This window comes from Eptatretus burgeri, chromosome 17 (assembly GCF_056783735.1).
Source record: "Eptatretus burgeri isolate ZD-2024b chromosome 17, Ebu_testis_v1, whole genome shotgun sequence".
In the NCBI taxonomy this organism is placed as follows: domain Eukaryota; kingdom Metazoa; phylum Chordata; class Myxini; order Myxiniformes; family Myxinidae; genus Eptatretus; species Eptatretus burgeri.
Window position 1 is genome coordinate 11402559 of NC_140977.1, and position 18663 is coordinate 11421221.

General features: G+C 45.6%; 1 protein-coding gene across 2 annotated transcripts in view; it reads left to right on the plus strand.

The window, feature by feature from the left end:
* The window catches only part of ZGPAT (zinc finger CCCH-type and G-patch domain containing), a 32094-nt gene that overhangs the window by 6650 nt on the left and 6781 nt on the right, over positions 1-18663 (plus strand). For both annotated transcript variants that reach the window (XR_015052830.1, XM_085861829.1), the window contains exons 2-7: positions 4426-4575; positions 5341-5558; positions 8365-8498; positions 12670-12897; positions 13086-13193; positions 13355-13823. Coding sequence is in view for 1 of the 2 variants with exons in the window: in XM_085861829.1 (XP_085717955.1) it covers positions 4426-4575; positions 5341-5558; positions 8365-8498; positions 12670-12897; positions 13086-13193; positions 13355-13823 (1307 nt within the window). In the remaining variant the exon portion in view is untranslated. The remainder of the gene's footprint in view (positions 1-4425; positions 4576-5340; positions 5559-8364; positions 8499-12669; positions 12898-13085; positions 13194-13354; positions 13824-18663) is intronic.

The window sequence follows — 18663 nt, forward strand, 5'->3', positions numbered from 1 at the left end:
CCACACCCACCAGTGTTTGGGTTACAACATTAGGCCAGGGTCCAGATAACCTGTAGGTCCAGTGGTCCTATTTTTGAATACGAACCGATTGCCATGCAATCCTGTTCGGACTATTTCTTTATTGCATGAGTATGTGAGGAGGGTGTGAGGGTTGAATTAAAGAAGTAGAGGTTGAACAAAACAGGGGAGGGGTGATAGTTGAGGTGGTGGTGGCTCGAGGAGTGGGGAAGTAATTTTTGGAGAAAGGGAGGGTAGGGAAGGGGCAGTGCCGGATTAAGCCTCGACTGGCCCGAAGGCACATTTTGAAATTTTAGAGAATGGCCTGAAAATTTTAAATTAGATCTCGGGCTCATGGAAATGGACCCCAGACAAAAGATGAGCCGATTCAAGAACAAAATATTTCATACAAAGAAAAAGACAAATATTTAATGTGAAAAGAAAATAGTATATTTAATCCCTCTATACAATTTGCAGTGTATGAATGTATGCAAGACAAAACGCGTACAGATTTGGCACTTTGCTTTACAGTTTACTAGACCTTAGATTGCAACCTTGCGTTCTTTTACAACTGCAAACTCTTCAATTACGGAACCGAAGTCCAGTTCTCGGAGCAAATCACTTTCAATGCACAAAAGGGCCAACGCACCAAGACGCTGTTGATGCATGGTAGAACGCTTCACATCTTTGATTCTCTTTAGCTGCGAAAATGAGCGTTCTCCTGAACAATTGGTGGCCATCAGCGCTAAGTATATTCGGAGAGCCACTTCAGTGTTTGGAAAGGCTGCATTAACTCCAGTGGTGTGCAGCAGCGCAAACATATGCTGTGCACACCCTGTTGAGGGGGAACTTGAGGGCAGTTTGTTTTTATACCAGCAAATGAACTGACGGAACTCTGACGCAAAATCAGTATTCAGATCCTTGTGATACACACTGACAAGCCCTGTAATAACAGTGTTGATATCCTCGTCGGTCATAGAGTCAAACTCTGTCAGAACGCCAAACCGCTGCAGCATTACAGAATACGCCTCTGTGCGTTTCTGCAATGCTCTTCGCAGTTGGTCAATGATGACATAAAATGTATTAACTTTGAATTTTTGTTGGCCCGCCATCCCTTCTGTGGCATCAGTAGCATTTCCATCATTGTCACGCTTCTTACGCTTGGGCATTCGCCGACTTTCGGATTTGTAAGTGCTGTTGCCGCAGCGATCACATGCTTGTTGCTCATAGAAATCAAAATTTTCTCTGCGCGCATGTAAAAACTCATTCAAACTCTTCAGCAGACAAATAGCCGGTGTTCATTCTATGGTGGCACTTTGCAACAACTTGCTCCAGCAGTTGAAGCGCTGCAAAATATCATTCCAAAGTTCACACATCAGGGCAACTTCTATGGTGCCCATCTTCTCTGCCAAAGAATCCGGCTCATTTCGTGTCTCCCTGTTCTGATTTTCATCTGCGGAGATCTCTTCGAGAGCACTCTGGAACTGGCGGAAACCGCGGAACAGAGCTTCAGTGGCATCAGCTCGGGCAGACCACCGGGTATCCGATGGGTGTTTCGGAACAAGGCACCCAGGTTGCTGTTCCACATGGGTCTGCAGGATACCCCAACAGTGTGTGGATGCCACAAAGGATGCATACAGGTGCTGCAAAAACCCCAAAAAATGAAACCGCTTCAATGCAACAATCCACCGCGGACTGAACAACTAGGTTCAAAGAGTGACCTACACAGGGAATGTAATCAACCAAACTGTTCTTGTTCTTCAAAATTTGCTGCATACCATTGTACTTGCCCGACATATTACTAGCATTGTCATACATCTGACCGCGGCAATTGTCAAAGTCGATGTCATGGTCCTTCAAGTATCGGAGAAGATTATCAGCAAGATTCTGACCTGTATGACAAGAGATACTAATGAGCGTGAGGAAACGCTCGACAGGCTTGTGATCTGTCACGTTGACGTAGCGGAGGATGATCGTGAGCTGGTCCGTATGGGCAATGTCTTGTGTAGAGTCCACTGAAACTGAGAAATACCGCGACTTCGAAATCTCATCCTTGATGCGACCAAGTACTTGCTTGCCCATCATAGCAATTAATTATTCGCAGATTGCTTTTTAAAAATAAGACGTGTGACCGCGACCCCGATTGGCATGGTAATGGATGTGCTGGGACAACAACGGATCAAACTGGCCAATGAACTCCAAAATGCCCAAGTAATTACCATTGCTGCTGGAGCCAACAATTTCGTTACTACCTCGAAACGACTGACCCCTCTCGCAAAGAAAAGTAATTGTGGCAACACAACGTGTCAACACATTTTTCCAATAGCTGCGCTGCTCCAGCACGTTTTGATGCAATTGCTTATCAACTCGACCGGCATCAGCACTCCGCTGACAAAATGTTAGAACTGATTCTATGTGCTTTGGGCTGATTTCATGGGCTTTCAAGTACTGAGCCATATCCTTCCAATCAGTAAATCCCGAGCCAGAAAGCTGTGCACCTCTGTCAGAGGAAAACAGAAAACACAAGCTTTGGCAGGAGAATAAACCAACCAATCACGATCAGCTACCTCCCCATGTGGCAAAACCCGTTTGAAGGCACTGGCATTAAGAAGGCGATTCACCCCAGAGTATTGGCGCTTCGTTTCTGGATAACTGTCATCCAAGTTCCGAAAATGGTCAGTGCCCAAGCTGATGCACACATGGCGCAGTTTTGTCTGTGATGTTACCAAACAACCCGACATCGTTGGGAATCAGTGGAGTCCATACTGAAGCACCTGCGCCCCTAGTGTCACCATCGTCGGCCGGCCTGTCTTCGACAGGATCAACTGCGGGGGATGTTGAAGGGGAGTCCTTCGTTGAATCCATATCATCACCACCACCAACACCAGCATCTTTCTCCACCACATGGAAAAACGATGTCAATTTATGAGTCTTCGTGAGTCGTTGATCCTCCTTATGCTTCTTTTTCTGCAATTCCTGAGCTCGCTCCCAGCCAACTTTGTGTCCTGACATAACGATGGATTGAATCTGCAAATAGAACATCAGATGTACAAGTTTTAAAACCTTTTATTATAAAATACAAACCACATTAAATATGATACAGTGTTTAACTCACCTCCGACCACGTGTCGAATGGCGACCGTGTCGAGTCGGAGGCGGGCGGGGAGGACGCCCGCTCCCTGCCGATTGGCTAAGGAGGGACGACGTGCCGACGCTAGACTCCCCCCACGCGCGTGCCTGCTGGCTGACGTGCGCACGAAGAATGCCGCGAGCGTCATGGCGTCAGGATGGACGTGAAGATGGCGTTGTTGTCGTTGTTGTTGCTGTTGTTGTTGCGGGAGATGGGGTATTCCAATAACAAATCTCAGCGCATTTACACTTATTCACCCATTAGACCAAGGGGAGGAAGCCATCTATAAAACACGTACTTACCGAGATAACTGAGCTAAAGGAACCTGTATGTTGTATGCGATAGATTTCCAAATTCGTAACAATATTACGAGACCAATAAGAATTGGATGTAAAAAAAAAAAAAAAAGTTGCCTACATTTTTGGCTGGCCCTAAGGCACAACAACATGCCTTGTTTGCCTAATGGATAAACCGGCTCTGGGAAGGGGTATGTTATAGGAAGGGGGTGGGGAGTGAAGGAGGGATGAAAAAGTCGTTAATAGTTGGCTTCCACTATGAACTCGAACTAAGGATTGAGTTGATTGTTGACCTCCGCCATCGAAGATCGGAGGTTACTGTTTTCACCCCTTTCTGTTTGTTTGTTTGTTTGTTTGTTTGTGAACAGTATTACGGAAAAACTCCTCGACGGATTTCGACGAAACTTGGTGGGGGGGGGGGGTTAGGTATGGTCCAAGGATCATGCCATAAGATTTTGGACTTTGTCCCCCCCCCCTCAAAAAAAAATTTAGAGAAAAATTGTTTTTTTTTGCATTTCTACATGTTTTAAGTGATTTCCAACCCCCCCCCCCCAAAAAAAAAATTTAGAGAAAATTTTTTTTTATTTTTTTTTTGCATTTCTACATGTTTTAAGTGATTTCCACTCCTCCCAAAAAAAAATTAGAGAAAATTTTTTTTTTTGCATTTGTGCATGTTTTAAGTGATTTCCAACCCCCCCCCACCCCAAAAAAATTGTTAGAGAAAAAAAAAATTTTGCAACTTTTTTTTCAACAATTTCTTTTATTTTTTTTTTGCGTTTCTACATGTTTTAAGTGATTTCCAACCCCCCCCCCCCTCCCAAAAAAATGTTGGAGAAAAGAACTATAACTGTCAGCACTGTTGACATTTAATGAATAAGATCTAAGGTTCACTTGAGTGACCCAGCAGTATTGGCGGCGGAGGTTTTTCACTCTCCCGAGTGCTCCCCCTCTAGTTTTACTGATGGTTTTATTGTGTTGAAAATTAACCTGTTACTTGTGCAGGAAACCAAATGTGGTGAACAAGGTCCCAGTGAGGAGAAGCATCCTGGAGAAACGTCAGACAGAGTAATGGGGGTGAAAGGTCAAGAGTCAAATTCTGTACCAGGTGATGGAGTGAATGGACAAGATGAGGTCCCATGTAGTCAGAAAGAGGTAAGCTGTTCATCATTTAATCTCACCCTGCATTCCCATACGGGATAGCACGTACCGGTCTTTGTGTGCCATTTCTAACTGCAATCAGATTCCATTGCAATCTTTACAGCCACCGCAGACATGGACAAAGCGGCTCCAGAGGAACCAACTGGGGGTGGGATTGGGGAGGGGTGGGGATATGGAGGACCCGGGTGAGGATGAGTGAACCCGATTCCAAATCCCATCGGCAGGATAACTGTGTTGATCATTTGAACTCTGGTACATTGATGATAATTATTTTCCCAACACCATGTTCCACCTGGAGCGAGTTTAATGTGTTAAACTTGCTTTGGAATTTCATGACACTTCAATATCGCTCAAAAGAGCTCATGGAGCCGCTGCAGACACCATTGTGGGAACACTTCATATTATGATTGCTCATTTGTATCACTACAAACAACTAAGAATGCCCACGATCCATCCAACTCTGCATCACAGGTTAGAACACGAAAATGGATGAACGGATGAACCGCCGTACGTTGAGAACCTGTTCACACACATTGAGCTCGATCTTGTGGAGTATTTGAAATCGATTTACCCTCACCGGTACAATTTTGCTCGTCAGGAGCCTTGACGGAATTCCCAATGCCAAACCACATGTCTACATCATGGAGTACACGCACAGCCAGATGGAGGTCAAATCAATTATCCCTTCCCCCTCCGACTCCTTCTCCCTTATGTTGACATGTATAGGTATCCTAACGTGTCCTTGAATCTCTTTCCAAGGCCATGGACGACGATTCCTTTTGCGGAGTGCGGTGCCTCGCCCCTTATCGGAATTCTCGAGGAGCTCTGCAGTTCCACCATGCAATGCTTTCTGGGCGAGCAAGTGGTCCCGAAGGAGTCGACGCTGTCTGCGTGCTCTTCCTCTTCCCGACTGACCGTTCACTGAAACCCTGCAGTTTCTATCTGGAAGGCCGCTGTCGATTTGCCGAATGCTGCCGGTGAGCTTGTTTGCGCGGAATCCCACGGTTTTCACCGTACTTCGGAGGGGTCTTGAAATGCGTCTTGATCAAAGTTATGGGTTAGTTGGGGAGGATCAGGTGAATGGTACAAGTCTCTGAAATTGCAATCGAAAGGAAGTTCGGATATTTTCGCATATTTCACTCGTCTCCTCGCTCCTCCGACATCCCCGACGGCGAACTAGCTTTACGATCTTCAACCTTTTCCCCGACTCGCCAATTCTAAATTGATTTCGTCCTTTTGCCTCCCCTTTCCCTACATGTACAATCATAATAATAATACTATATCGAAATATCGTGTGTGTTGCTTGGGGTCCGGCGATATATCGATACACCGGTGTTGGAATTTTGAATACACAGTTCCAGTACACTGAAGAAAATTAATAACTAGGGAAATCACCAGCAAATGGAAGAAAGGTGTTTGCAATGTTTAATTACCGTACATGGCTTTAAAAGCTTTGATGCACTCGGCTACACCTGGAACAGTGGAACGTATGACGTCAACACGTACCACGATGTAAGTGCGGTAGGTTTTTAACTTTTAACCTTTAGCACCCGAGCGCCGTTCAAGCAATCTCGTTATTCTTTGCCCTCGTTGGTGTTTTTTTTTATAGTGATTGCCAATTGGTTATTTTATATGAATCGGGTGTGCTTTACAAAGCCAGTGCCGATTACCGACAAGGTGATCCACAACAGTTATACCAGCTTGTGCTGATTATCAGTACAGCGATCCACGATAGTTATACCGGCTTGTGCTGATTATCAGTACAGCGATCCACGATAGTTATACCGGCTTGTGCTGATTATCGGTACAGCGATCCGTGATTGTTATACCAGCTTGTGCTGATTATCAGTACAGCGATCCGTGATTGTTATACCGGCTTGTGCTGATTATCAGTACAGCGATCCACGATAGTTATACCGGCTTGTGCTGATTATCGGTACAGCGATCCACGATAGTTATACCGGCTTGTGCTGATTATCAGTACAGCGATCCGCGATAGTTATACCGGCTTGTGCTGATTATCAGTACAGCGATCCGCGATAGTTATACCGGCTTGTGATGATTACCGGTACGGCGATCCGCGATAGTTATACCGGCTTGTGATGATTACCGGTATGGCAATCTGCGAGAGTCATACCAGCTTGTGATGATTACCGGTACGGCGATCCACGATAGTTGTACGGGCTTGTGATGATTACCGGTACAGTGATCTGCGATTGTCATTCCAGCTTGTGATGATTACCGGTACAGTGATCTGCGATTGTCATTCCAGCTTGTGATGATTATTGGCACAGTGATCCACGATAGTCATACCAGCTTGTGATGATTACCGGTACAGTGATCTGCGATAGTCATACCAGCTTGTGATGATTACCGGTACGGCAATCTGCGAGAGTCATACCGGCTTGTGCTGATTACCGGTACAGTGATCTGCGATAGTCATACCAGCTTGTGATGATTACTGGTACAGTGATCCACGATAGTCATACCAGCTTGTGATGATTACCGGTACAGTGATCTGCGATAGTCATACCAGCTTGTGATGATTACCGGTACAGTGATCTGAGATAGTCATACCAGCTTGTGATGATTACCGGTACAGTGATCTGTGATAGTCATACCAGCTTGTGATGATTACCGGTACAGTGATCTGCGATAGTCATACCAGCTTGTGATGATTACTGGTATGGCGATGTGTGATAGTCTTACGGGCTTGTGATGATTACCGGTACAGTGATCTGTGATAGTCATACCAGCTTGTGATGATTACCGGTACAGTGATCTGAGATAGTCATACCAGCTTGTGATGATTACCGGTACAGTGATCTGTGATAGTCATACCAGCTTGTGATGATTACCGGTACAGTGATCTGAGATAGTCATACCAGCTTGTGATGATTATTGGTACGGTGATCTGAGATAGTCATACCAGCTTGTGATGATTATTGGTACGGTGATCTGAGATAGTCATACCAGCTTGTGATGATTACCGGTACAGTGATCTGTGATAGTCATACCAGCTTGTGATGATTACCGGTACAGTGATCTGAGATAGTCATACCAGCTTGTGATGATTATTGGTACGGTGATCTGAGATAGTCATACCAGCTTGTGATGATTACCGGTACAGTGATCTGTGATAGTCATACCAGCTTGTGATGATTATTGGTACGGTGATCTGTGATAGTCATACCAGCTAGTGATGATTACTGGTATGGCGATGTGTGATAGTCTTACGGGCTTGTGATGATTACCGGTACAGTGATCTGCAATAGTCATTCTTGCTTGTGCTGGGATGACTATACTGGTTTCAGAAAAGGAGGCAGATAGTCCTGTGTCACCGTCGCTATAACTCTTCTCCCCCCCCCCCCCTCCCACACATATCTTGGCCTTGCTTGACACAGAATCTCTTGTATTATTGGTGAGTACTGTACAGTACTGTACTTATTTATTTTTCTTCTATCTCGGTGTATTTAAGGTGGGTATTCATTTAACTGCACATTTAGTGATGTTCCGTATTGATTTATCGAGTTAAGTCCCACAATGTGGGGAGTTGGACAAGACTTGCCAGTGCTCCTGAAGGGAGCGGGTGTTTCTCGCATTTTAAAATGCAATTCATGTTTGTTTGTTTGATAATACATGATCATTATAACACCTTTCATAATATCACAAAATAAAGTCCTAGCCCCCCCCTCCCTTGTCTCTTGGGTGCCTCCAGTAATAATAACACAAGTTATTTTTCAAATGCCCCTTCCCAACGAGGCACTACCTCTTCCACTACAGGTTCAGTCACGGAGTTGTTGTCCCATGCAATCAATTGAGAGAGTTTGAGGAACCAGACGTCGCTTCATTAAGGACAGGAGACGTGTGCTTAGCTCGTCATGAAGATGACGTCTGGTATGCCGGTACCATCACCGGTGAGACCATTTCTCTTCTTTCCTTTTCCTCTCTTCCTAATGAATGTGCTTTGTCCTTATTCACATATATATATAAACGTTTGGTAGTACAAAACTTGAAATATCAGAAAAAAGAAGCTTTTCGTCTTGCAGCTTGTCAGACCACAGGCAAGAACACCGGAAGTGCAGACACAAAATGAAACAATTTATTTGTTCAGACCATTGGGGATTAGTTCTTTGGACTGTTACTGACCCGAACAAACACATCATGGCCTTTAGGTACCGAGGGAACCCGTATCCTCCCATTTTTTTCTATTGGTCCAGGTCAGAACAGACGCAGTGTTTGCACATACTCTTTTTGTTTGCAAAGAACAGGAGCTCGTGTGTGTATAAATCCGGCTTCAAGAACACGTAAATGTGCTTGAGTTCACGCACGTGCCACAATCTGGAACCGTTCAACGTGATAGTCCCGGGCACATTCGGGATTGTTCAGGAGGTGCTGACCAATGGCAGACTCACTTTGAGCAGGCATTCTTGTTGGGTTCTTACATGTATGGGACGGTTGTGTACGACCTTGTCCAAGTTGTTCCGGAATGCCAATGGAATGTGCTGCTTGATCCGATCCTCCAGTCAGAAATAGAGCGCATTATACGAACCATTCTCCGGGACAATGGCGACACTGAGCGACTCATCTGTGGGTTCATACAGCGCGGAACTGCCAATCGGTCTGAGGACACTGTATTTGGACCAGAAAAGTGTCCGGTTTATCTTAAGCTGCCATGGAGAGGTAAAATCTCTCCAAAGTTTGAACAACAGGTGAAACGGTTAGTTTCAGTGTTACAACTCTGTTGCAACGAGAGTGAGTTTTACCACCCACAAACTGCTCCCCTCAGTCCAGAAAGATGTGCTCCATATCATAAAACTGAACAATTGTATTTATGAATTTCAGTGCCAGTGTGATGCCAGGTACGTAGGTCGCACATCACTCGGACTGGAGGATCGGATCAAGCAGCACATTCCATTGGCAATCCGAAACAACTTGGAGACGGGTCGTACACAACCATCCTGTACATGTAAGAACCCTCAACATATATAATATCTTTTTCTTCTTCTTCTTTCGGCTGTTCCCGATAGGGGTCGCCACAGCAGATCATCCGTATGATCCGCATAGTGATTTGGCACATGTTTTACACTGGATGCCCTTCCTGACACAACCCTGGTCGCCTCTTACGACACAGGGATATGGTACACCTATTTTAACCGGGGTATACACCGGCCCAGTACACTGGTACTCACTTCGCCGACCTCGGAAGGATGACAGGCTGAGTCAACCCCCTGGTGTATTAATTCAGTGGCCCAACAGGGCTTGAACTCAGGACCGTTTGGATCCCAAGCCGCTGCCCTAACCACTGCGCCAACACCAGGCTTATATATTATATATGTGTATGTATGTGTGTGTATATATATATATATATATATATATGTATATGTATGTATATATATATATATATATATATATATATATATATATATACATACATACATACATACATACATACATACATACATACATACATACATATTGTTTGGGGTCGGGTGAGAAGACCACTAGGTGGGGGAAGCTATCTCGGTTCCCACCAGACTGCCCGGAATTGTAGGCCGTCGCACACAGATAACTCTGTGAGGCGGCGGGTCGCTTTACTGACCGTGGATGCCAATAACTCAACCCCATGACCTAGGGTCCTCCTGTCTATGGGTTAATCGGATTACCTAATTAATCACGTGGTTCAATTACTGGGGAACACTCTCTCGGTACGCCTTGTCCGAACCAGATCACTCTACCGGACAGGATCACTTCACCGGATTGGATGCCGCTGAGCGACACTGCCAAGGACATACCAGCTAAAAGGAATGGATCGTCCCGGCTAAAGGAATAAAGTCCCGGCTAAAGCCGCTGTCACACCTTGACGTTTTAGCCAGTGTATGGCAACGTATCAAAATGTATGTATAACGCTTGCATACGCTGAACTATTGATGTTTTTTTTCAGTTTTTGGCATATTCATAACGAGTTGGACGTATGCATAACATATTAGTAACGTACACAGAACGTTTCGATAACATAGATAACTTATACCAACGAATGCTTCGCGTGTTGTTGGCGTTCACAACCTATGCCCAACGATACTCTAACGAATGCATAGCGTGCGACAGCGTATCGCCGACGATCACATGGCCTAGCCTATTAAAAGGCTGCCGCTCGCCGATTCAAATCATAACCACACTAGACATCGAAATGTCAAGCCGCTGTCACACCTTGACGTTTTAGCCAGCGTATGCCGAAGTATGAAAAATTTGCCGAATATGCTGGCACACGTCGAATACGTTATGGGTAAGTTTTGTATACGTTAAGAGCACGCTGGCATATGTCGTAGTACGTCGACAAATTTTAAGCATGCTGAAAATTTTTCGACGTATGCCAGTGTATGACTCACACGTTCCGCATACGCTGGCCATAAGTTGTAGGCACGTTATGCGATCGTCGATACACGTAGACACACGTTACTTGTAAGTTACTCATAAGTTGAAACACGTCCAGGTAATGTTTAGCGTACCCAAAACTTATTTCTAACCTATGAGTAACGTGCTTTGAACCTATGTGTAACGTATCTCCAACGCATATTGACGTATGTAGATATATTTGACGTCTTCCGGACGACCACAGAACTTGCTGAACGTGTTACTAACTTACAGCTACCGTATAATGGCGTATTGGCAGCGTTTAGGGGAATTGGTGTATAAAAATGGGGTTCACACAGGAGGAACCCGTCAGTGTTCCAGACTCCATGGTTTTTTTTTTTTGTTTTTTTTTCTTCGGCATGACGGTGATGTTGACAGTTCGATTTCTAGTGCGGTTATGATTTCAAGTCGTTGAGCGGCAGCCTATTAATTATATTATATTATATTATAACCATGCGTACGGAGGCCAAAAAAACCATGGAGTCTGGAACACTGACGCTAAACATTACCTCGACGTGTTTCGACTTATGAGTAACTTACAAGTAACGTGTGTCAACGATCGTGTGACGTGCCTACAACTTATGGCCAGCGTATGCGGAACGTGTGAGTCGTACGCTGGCATACGTCGAAATATTTTGAGCATGTTAAAATTTGTCGACGAGCTCGGCGTACTACGACATATGCCAGTGTGCTTCAGCGTGCTCTTAACGTATACAAACTTACCCATAACGTATTCGACGTGTGCCAGCGTATTCGGCAAATTTTTCATACGTCGCCATACGCTGGCGAAATCGTCAAGGTGTGACAGCGGCTTAAGCTAGAATTCGGACCATGCTGGATCAATGGAAGAAAAGACAAAAACGAGCAGGGAACATTCCTAATGATAATTTATTTACAATGGGCGAGGAAAGGTGTGTGGTACGATAAAGATTTATTGGGGTGTGTTGTGCAGAGATAGGGGAGAGAGAGGTGTGGTGCATCAAATAAACAGGCAACTTACAAAAGGGGACACAGAGCAGACTTAACGCGAAAATAATAACAATAATAATGATAACAATCTTTTGCCGATAACCGATGACGATAAAATATTATTTGCTAAACAGGTGCAGGTGTACAGGGCTGGCACGACAGCCTCTGAACCATCTAGCCTAGGTTGGAATCCTGACAGCTGTGAACCGCCACTCTGGTATTTCACGCTCAGGGCGAGGAATCAATGTGTACGCTCATCCCTTGGATGTACGTTATATCGGGTGTCGCATCTGCCAGAACCGGTCATTGGTGGACTTCTAAGATCGCACGGTGTCTCACGTGCATAGTATGCGAGTTATTTACGTCACCCTGAACAAATTACAAACTCCTGCCCGTATCACCTTCAGTCGAAAGTCAGGCCTGTCCAGCCCGGAACCTTCATGGCATCAATGCAGTACCGACCGTGATGTGATTTTTGATTTTGCTGATATAAAATCTGCGATTCCCACTTTGTTCTTCATTCCAGCAATCTCTGTCCGTTTTAAGCGATTCCCTTTCCACTGGCGATTAACATTGCGATGAGAAAACCAAAAACTGATCGATAGCATGAATGGGTAATCGTTTTCCTTTACGACTCCCCCCAAACATGCTCTCCCAACTTCCTTCCTACCAAGTCCCACCGGTCTTCACTGCCTTGTGCTTCAGATATGGCCGACGGATATTATACGGTCAAGTTTGATTCCTTGCTGCTGAAGGAACGCGTCGTTGAAGCAGATGGCATAATTCCCATTCCTCGGACGGAGACCGAAGGGACGTCGTCATCACCTGAGGATAGTGATGGCGGTGAAGGTGCAGGGCCCCAAAAGGAGGAAAGGGTCCACCTTCTCCAACAAGAATCAGACTATGACATGGCCGACAGCGGATACGTAACATGTAAGTGCCCCCGTCAATTTTGTGTTTGCTTAATTAGTAGCAAAGTCATTGAACAAGATAAATTGCTATTGCGAGGCCTCACGTACCCTTTATACCTTAATAGCATTGTCAACATGCTCACGTCATTCCTTCTGTTCAGCTCTTGCACGAATTGCATGGAGTCAAAGCGTGTACTTGTGCGTGTGCAGTGGTAGAGTGTGCAGACAAAGGTCCACCTCTTTTGGGTCTCTGGGAGGCGCACACTCGTGGAGTGGGTTCTCGCCTTCTTACCAAGATGGGTTATGAGCAAGGCCGGGGTAAGAGTGCAAAGTCATCAGTCGCTCACTCCAACATGCGAACACGCTCATTGAAATTCTGATTTCCAATTTGTTTGCATTCCCTACCAACAGTCATGTCTTGCTCTTCTCTCGTACTATTTAAACCTTTCATTTTTTTTTGCCATCATAATACTTTTAAGGCCTTGGACCCAAGGGCGATGGCCGCATTCTTCCCGTGGATGTGGTTGTGCTACCTGCTGGACGATCCCTCGATAGCTGTGCGGCCATCTTGCAGCACCATAGAGAAACCGGGGAAATGATGGTGGGCGGAATGGTGGCGGGGGGTCAGCAGCCGCATCCAAAACGCCGCAAGACCCATCAGCCTGCCAGCAGTGCTGGACAAAGCAGTTACGGCCGTCAGAAACGTGCAAATGTTTTTGAGTTTCTCAACCAGAAACTCGGGGGAAATGAGAAGTCAAGGAAGTTTGCCAAAGATGAAATGACGGACAAGTTTGAGAGACTCGAGCAGCGCGGAAGCACGGCTTTCCGAGGAGATGCGGCCTGGCACAGAGAGCTCGGCGTGTTGGCTTCCCAGACTGCAGAGCGTGTGTCCCAGAAGCAACGCGAGGTTGAAAGACTCAAGGAGGCATTAGGCCGGAATGCTGGAAGGTACGTTGCCATGTCAGTGTAGGGTCTTGTTGTAAACTTGGTACAACAACACATGAGTTGCACGGTCGCAATGGACACTCAGTGTGTTGACAGTGTTTGAAAGTTTTTGGCGTTCAATCATGATACGACTACAGTATTTCACAATGAAAATAATGAGCAGAGAACCCGTCCATACGCCGTACAGACGGGTTAATTGTTCCACTTCCACGATGTCAATGTCGTAGTTTATTATGACTTGTAATACCAACTCCCACCACTTCCGGAGTATGAATTATTATTTTTTTGTGACAAGGCGATTTTCACGATGTTCGTCACTCGGTATCTCTTTGTTGTGTTCTCTTATCATGTAAACTTTTAAACATGTTTGGCATCCGGAAGAACAATTTTATTTATATATATATATATATATATATATATATATATATATATATATATATATATATATATATATATATATATATATATATATATATATATTGCCCTATAGCTTCCCATACACATCCCGAGTACAAGGAGACCCCGTCCCACCAGGTGGCGCTATACAATACACATTTACAGAGAGAATCGGGGTCCTCTTCCTCCGAACCTGAACTCCCCCTCCCTCTTGAATTATGAATATTTATTGACCCCATGAAACCTTCCCAGGTACACTGTGGGTACAACTCCCAGTTTTCAAGTCATTCCATCCAACTGTTCAAGAGTGCATAGAAATCAAACGTACAGGTCAACAGACACTTTTAAAATTCCCGTATTAACTCCAATCAGATCCACACCGCGCTGGGGGGAGGGGGGTTCAAAATTATATGCCCTCTCCCCTACTCCACCAATAAACACCCCCAGGGTGATTATTAGGATCAAGCACAAACCCACTGCCAAACAATTTAGATCTTCATAACATGTATCGATGACTGAAAGTAGCAAGCAGCGTCCCTCCGTCTGTGTATTCGTCTTGCTTTATTCTAATGGGTTCCTGTTGTCAGAAAATAATCAAGATGGTAGCATTGGAAAGTTAATAATCCATTTACTTAGTTGGAAAGGTAATAATTAATCGATTTACATGGAACAAAAAGGTGTTTAAAGTCCGTCTTTCCAGAATAGAAACAAGAAACAGGATTATGACCTTAATGCAGCATTCCAACAGTAACATTATTATTATTACTAGTACGGGCCCATAGGTGAGTGCCCGGAGGTGAGTGCCAGTATGTGCAGCCCTCTCTCTCTCGCCCCCCCAATCTCGCCCCCTCACTCTCGCCCCCCCTCTCTCGCCCCCCCTCTCTCGCCCCCCACTCTCTCGCCCTCTATCCCCCCTAGTCTCACCCTTCCTCTCTCCCCCTCCTCTCCCGCCCCCACTCTCATCCCCCCCTCTCCCGTCCCCCTCTCTCGCAGATATTGGTCGACAGATAAATGGCCGTAACTTGGGAACTGCTCGTCAGATTAATATCAAACCTTGAAAAAGCACATCAGCGGGTCCCCAGCAATATTCCTGGCAAGTTTCAATCAGATCGGACCATCAATCGTGCAAAAAAAAATAATAATAAATAAATAAACATTAATTGTGACGTCATTCGTGATGTCATAGCACCGTGTCTTGTCATTGGTCGACAGATAAATGGCCGTAACTTTGGAACCGCTTGTCCGATTAATATCAAACCATGAAAAGTCACATCAGCAGGTCCCCAGCAATATTCCTGGCAAGTTTCAATTAGATCGGACCGTCAATCATGCAAAAATAAATAAACAAATAAACATTAATTGTGACATCATTCATGATGTCATAGCACCGTGTCTTGTCATTGGTCGACAGATAAATGGCCGTAACTTGGGAACCGCTCGTCCGATCGATATCAAACCTCGAAAAGGCACATCCGGGGGTCCCCGGCAATATTCATGGCATATTTCAATGAGATCGGCCTGGCGGTCGTCGAGAAACGGCGGCGCAGACAGACAAACAGACAGACACACACACAGAGATTGCTGGAATTATAGATAGATACGAGCAGGGATGCCGGGCCCTTCCTCCTGCCCCTTCCCCTTTCTCCTCCTGCCTCTTTTTTGTTTTGTTTTTGGACCTCTCTCAAGGAAGATAGGGTAGCTGAGGAGTTTGCAAACAAGCTGAGTGGGGATTTGGGGGGGTCTGGGTGCTTTGGGGAATCCTGAAGAGTTGTGGATGTCTGCCATACATTGTCAAGGCTCAGATGAGAGCTAACACACAATGCACAAAGGACAGCAGGAGACAAGAGGGGTGGGAGAGGGAAGGACAGAACAGTGGGGAACAGAGACATTATGAGATCTGTGTAAGGGAGAGGGATGGGGTGGGGTACATGGGGTATACAAGATGGACATTGCAGGGACTTTCAGGAAGGAAAGTAGAGAATTTGAAGGAGGTGGGGTTGGGGTGGATTAATGGGGGTCGACAAGATCATGGTTTTGGATAGCAGAAGATAAAAGATGGAAGTGAACAGCTGTTTTGAAGGCCTGGAGGGAAGAATGGGATTGAGGAGAGTGTGGGAGTTTATTCCAAAGGCAGGGAAAAAGAGGAATGAAAGAGTGAAGGTGAGCAATGATTCGTGGTTTTGGTAGTTTTACCAGAAGGGGGATGCTGGCTGACCTTGAGCGCCCTGCGGAAATATGGGTGGTACATATTGTAGACAGAGTGGGGGGGGGGGCGAGACCGGAGAGGAGACTATAGAAGACAGAATGACTAATGACAAACCTGTGGTGAGAGGCCCAAAGACTCATCCTCACCGTGGGAGATATCAATTATCCTAAATGCCTTGGTTTCTACAGCGTGAAGCCGAGAAAGGTGAGAGGCAGGAGCACCAACCCAGAGGGGAGAGCAGTACTCCATCAGGCTGTGGACGATAGCTTTGTATGTGGTTAGGAGCTCAGGTGGGCCGAGGAAGGACTTTGCACGACGGAGGATTTCCAGTCAGCAACTGACTTTTGGAGGCCAGGTTGGAAATGTGGTTTTCCCAGGAAAGATCATGGTAGATAGTGAGACCCAGAAGCTTGAATGAAAGGACTTCGTCCAAAGGATTGTTGAGAAAGTGGATGGGGTTGGGGGGGGGAGGGGGGGTTCCAAACGCTCCTTTCGGAGAGACATGGTGAGAATGTGAGATTTGTCAGGATTGAAAGACATGTTCCACGTGTTGGACCAGTTTGTGATTTTATCCAGATCTGCCAGAGTGAAGGTGAGAAAGATTTTATCCAGAGAGTGAAGAAGCTGCTGCTTGCCGGTCTGAGGGATGACAGATGGTACGACAGAGGGTGGAGTCATCAGCAAAGAGATAAAGAAGATTTTCCAGATCGAGAGATCATTGATGAAAACCACAAAAAGAACAGGGCCCAGAACGTTGCCTTGAGGAACTCCAGCCTGGACAGGAAGGGGGGATGAAAGAACTCCATTTAGAGCCACACGGTGACTGCGACAAGAGAAGAAGCCTGTGAGCCATGAGTGGAGATGACCTTGGATACCATAGGAAGAGAGTTTGGTGAGCAGGGTGTCAGGCCGTGTCAAAAGCACGCGATATGTCGAGGGATATGGCTCTGATTTCACGTCTGGCATTGATGACCACCATCCATTGTTGGGAGAGCAGAAGCAGCATATCCAGGGTTCAGTGACTTGGTCTGAATCCAAATTGATGATCGGAAATCAAGCCATTGGAGAAGAGGAAGGATTTAATGTCTGAAGCGATGATGGATTCCATAATCATGCTGATGATTGGGAGAAGGCTGATTGGTCTATAGTTGCAGGGATCTGTTTTTGCACCTTTTTTTATGCAGGGTAGTGATGTTTTCTCATTTCAAGCAAATGGCAGATGACCTTGAGTAAATGAGAGGGTGACTAGAACGGAGAGAGGGGGAGAAAGAGCAGCAGAGCAAGTTTTTACGACAAGTGGGCTGATGCCGTCTGGACCGGTTGCATAATCTGAGTCGAGGTTTGACAGCAAACTTTCTACTTTGTCAGCAAGCTCTCTACTTTGTAAGAAGAAAAGGACACAGAGTCCAGGAACAGTTGCGTGCGACTGGGTAAGGTTGGTACAAAAAGTAATGGGTTTTGGACACAAAATTTCAATGCAAACACCGAGTTTAGGCATTCAGCCTTTTCACGTGCGGTATCAGCAGTGTGGCCATTTGAGGAAAGGGAGGGGATGGAGGGGGAACAAACACCAGAAACAGATTTGATTAGACGCCACCAGGATTTGGAGGAGGCAGAGAGGTTTAAGAGTTCAGACGAGATTAGAAAGATGTTGTTTTCTGACTCTCCTGAGGATAGACACACACTTGTTCTGAGCTTTATGGAACGAACTGAGATTACCCTCAGTTGGGTTTGCTTACCATGAGGAAAAAAATCAAGTTGTTTCAGGACAACTGCCTCACTGCAAGCTTCAGTGAACCATGGGTGGGGGTAAGGGTAGGGCAACTGAAGATGAGAGGGGATAAATCTGTGCATGAGGGAGAGCAAGTTTCTTTGAAATAATTCTCAGGGTGAGTTGATGTTGGAGAAAGTAGCGATGGGAGACCAGTCTAGAAGTTTGATGGCTGCTTGGAGACCCTGCCAGTCGGCCTGAGTGAAATTCCCACACTCGACGGTGCTGAGGTGGTTCTCTAATATCAGCCAGAGATGTTTACTTTGACAAGCACATTGTCAGAAGAACCGATGGGAGGATGCCCACTGGAGGGTTCTTGGTCTTCGTGGGGTGCCCCCAAAACTGATAAATCTGATGTCTGAACTATACTCTGGTACTGAGAGTGCTGAGAGATGTGGTGATACCATCTCTGACATTTCCAGTTGTCAATGGAGTTCGTCAAGGATGTGTACTGGCTCCCACACTTTTCA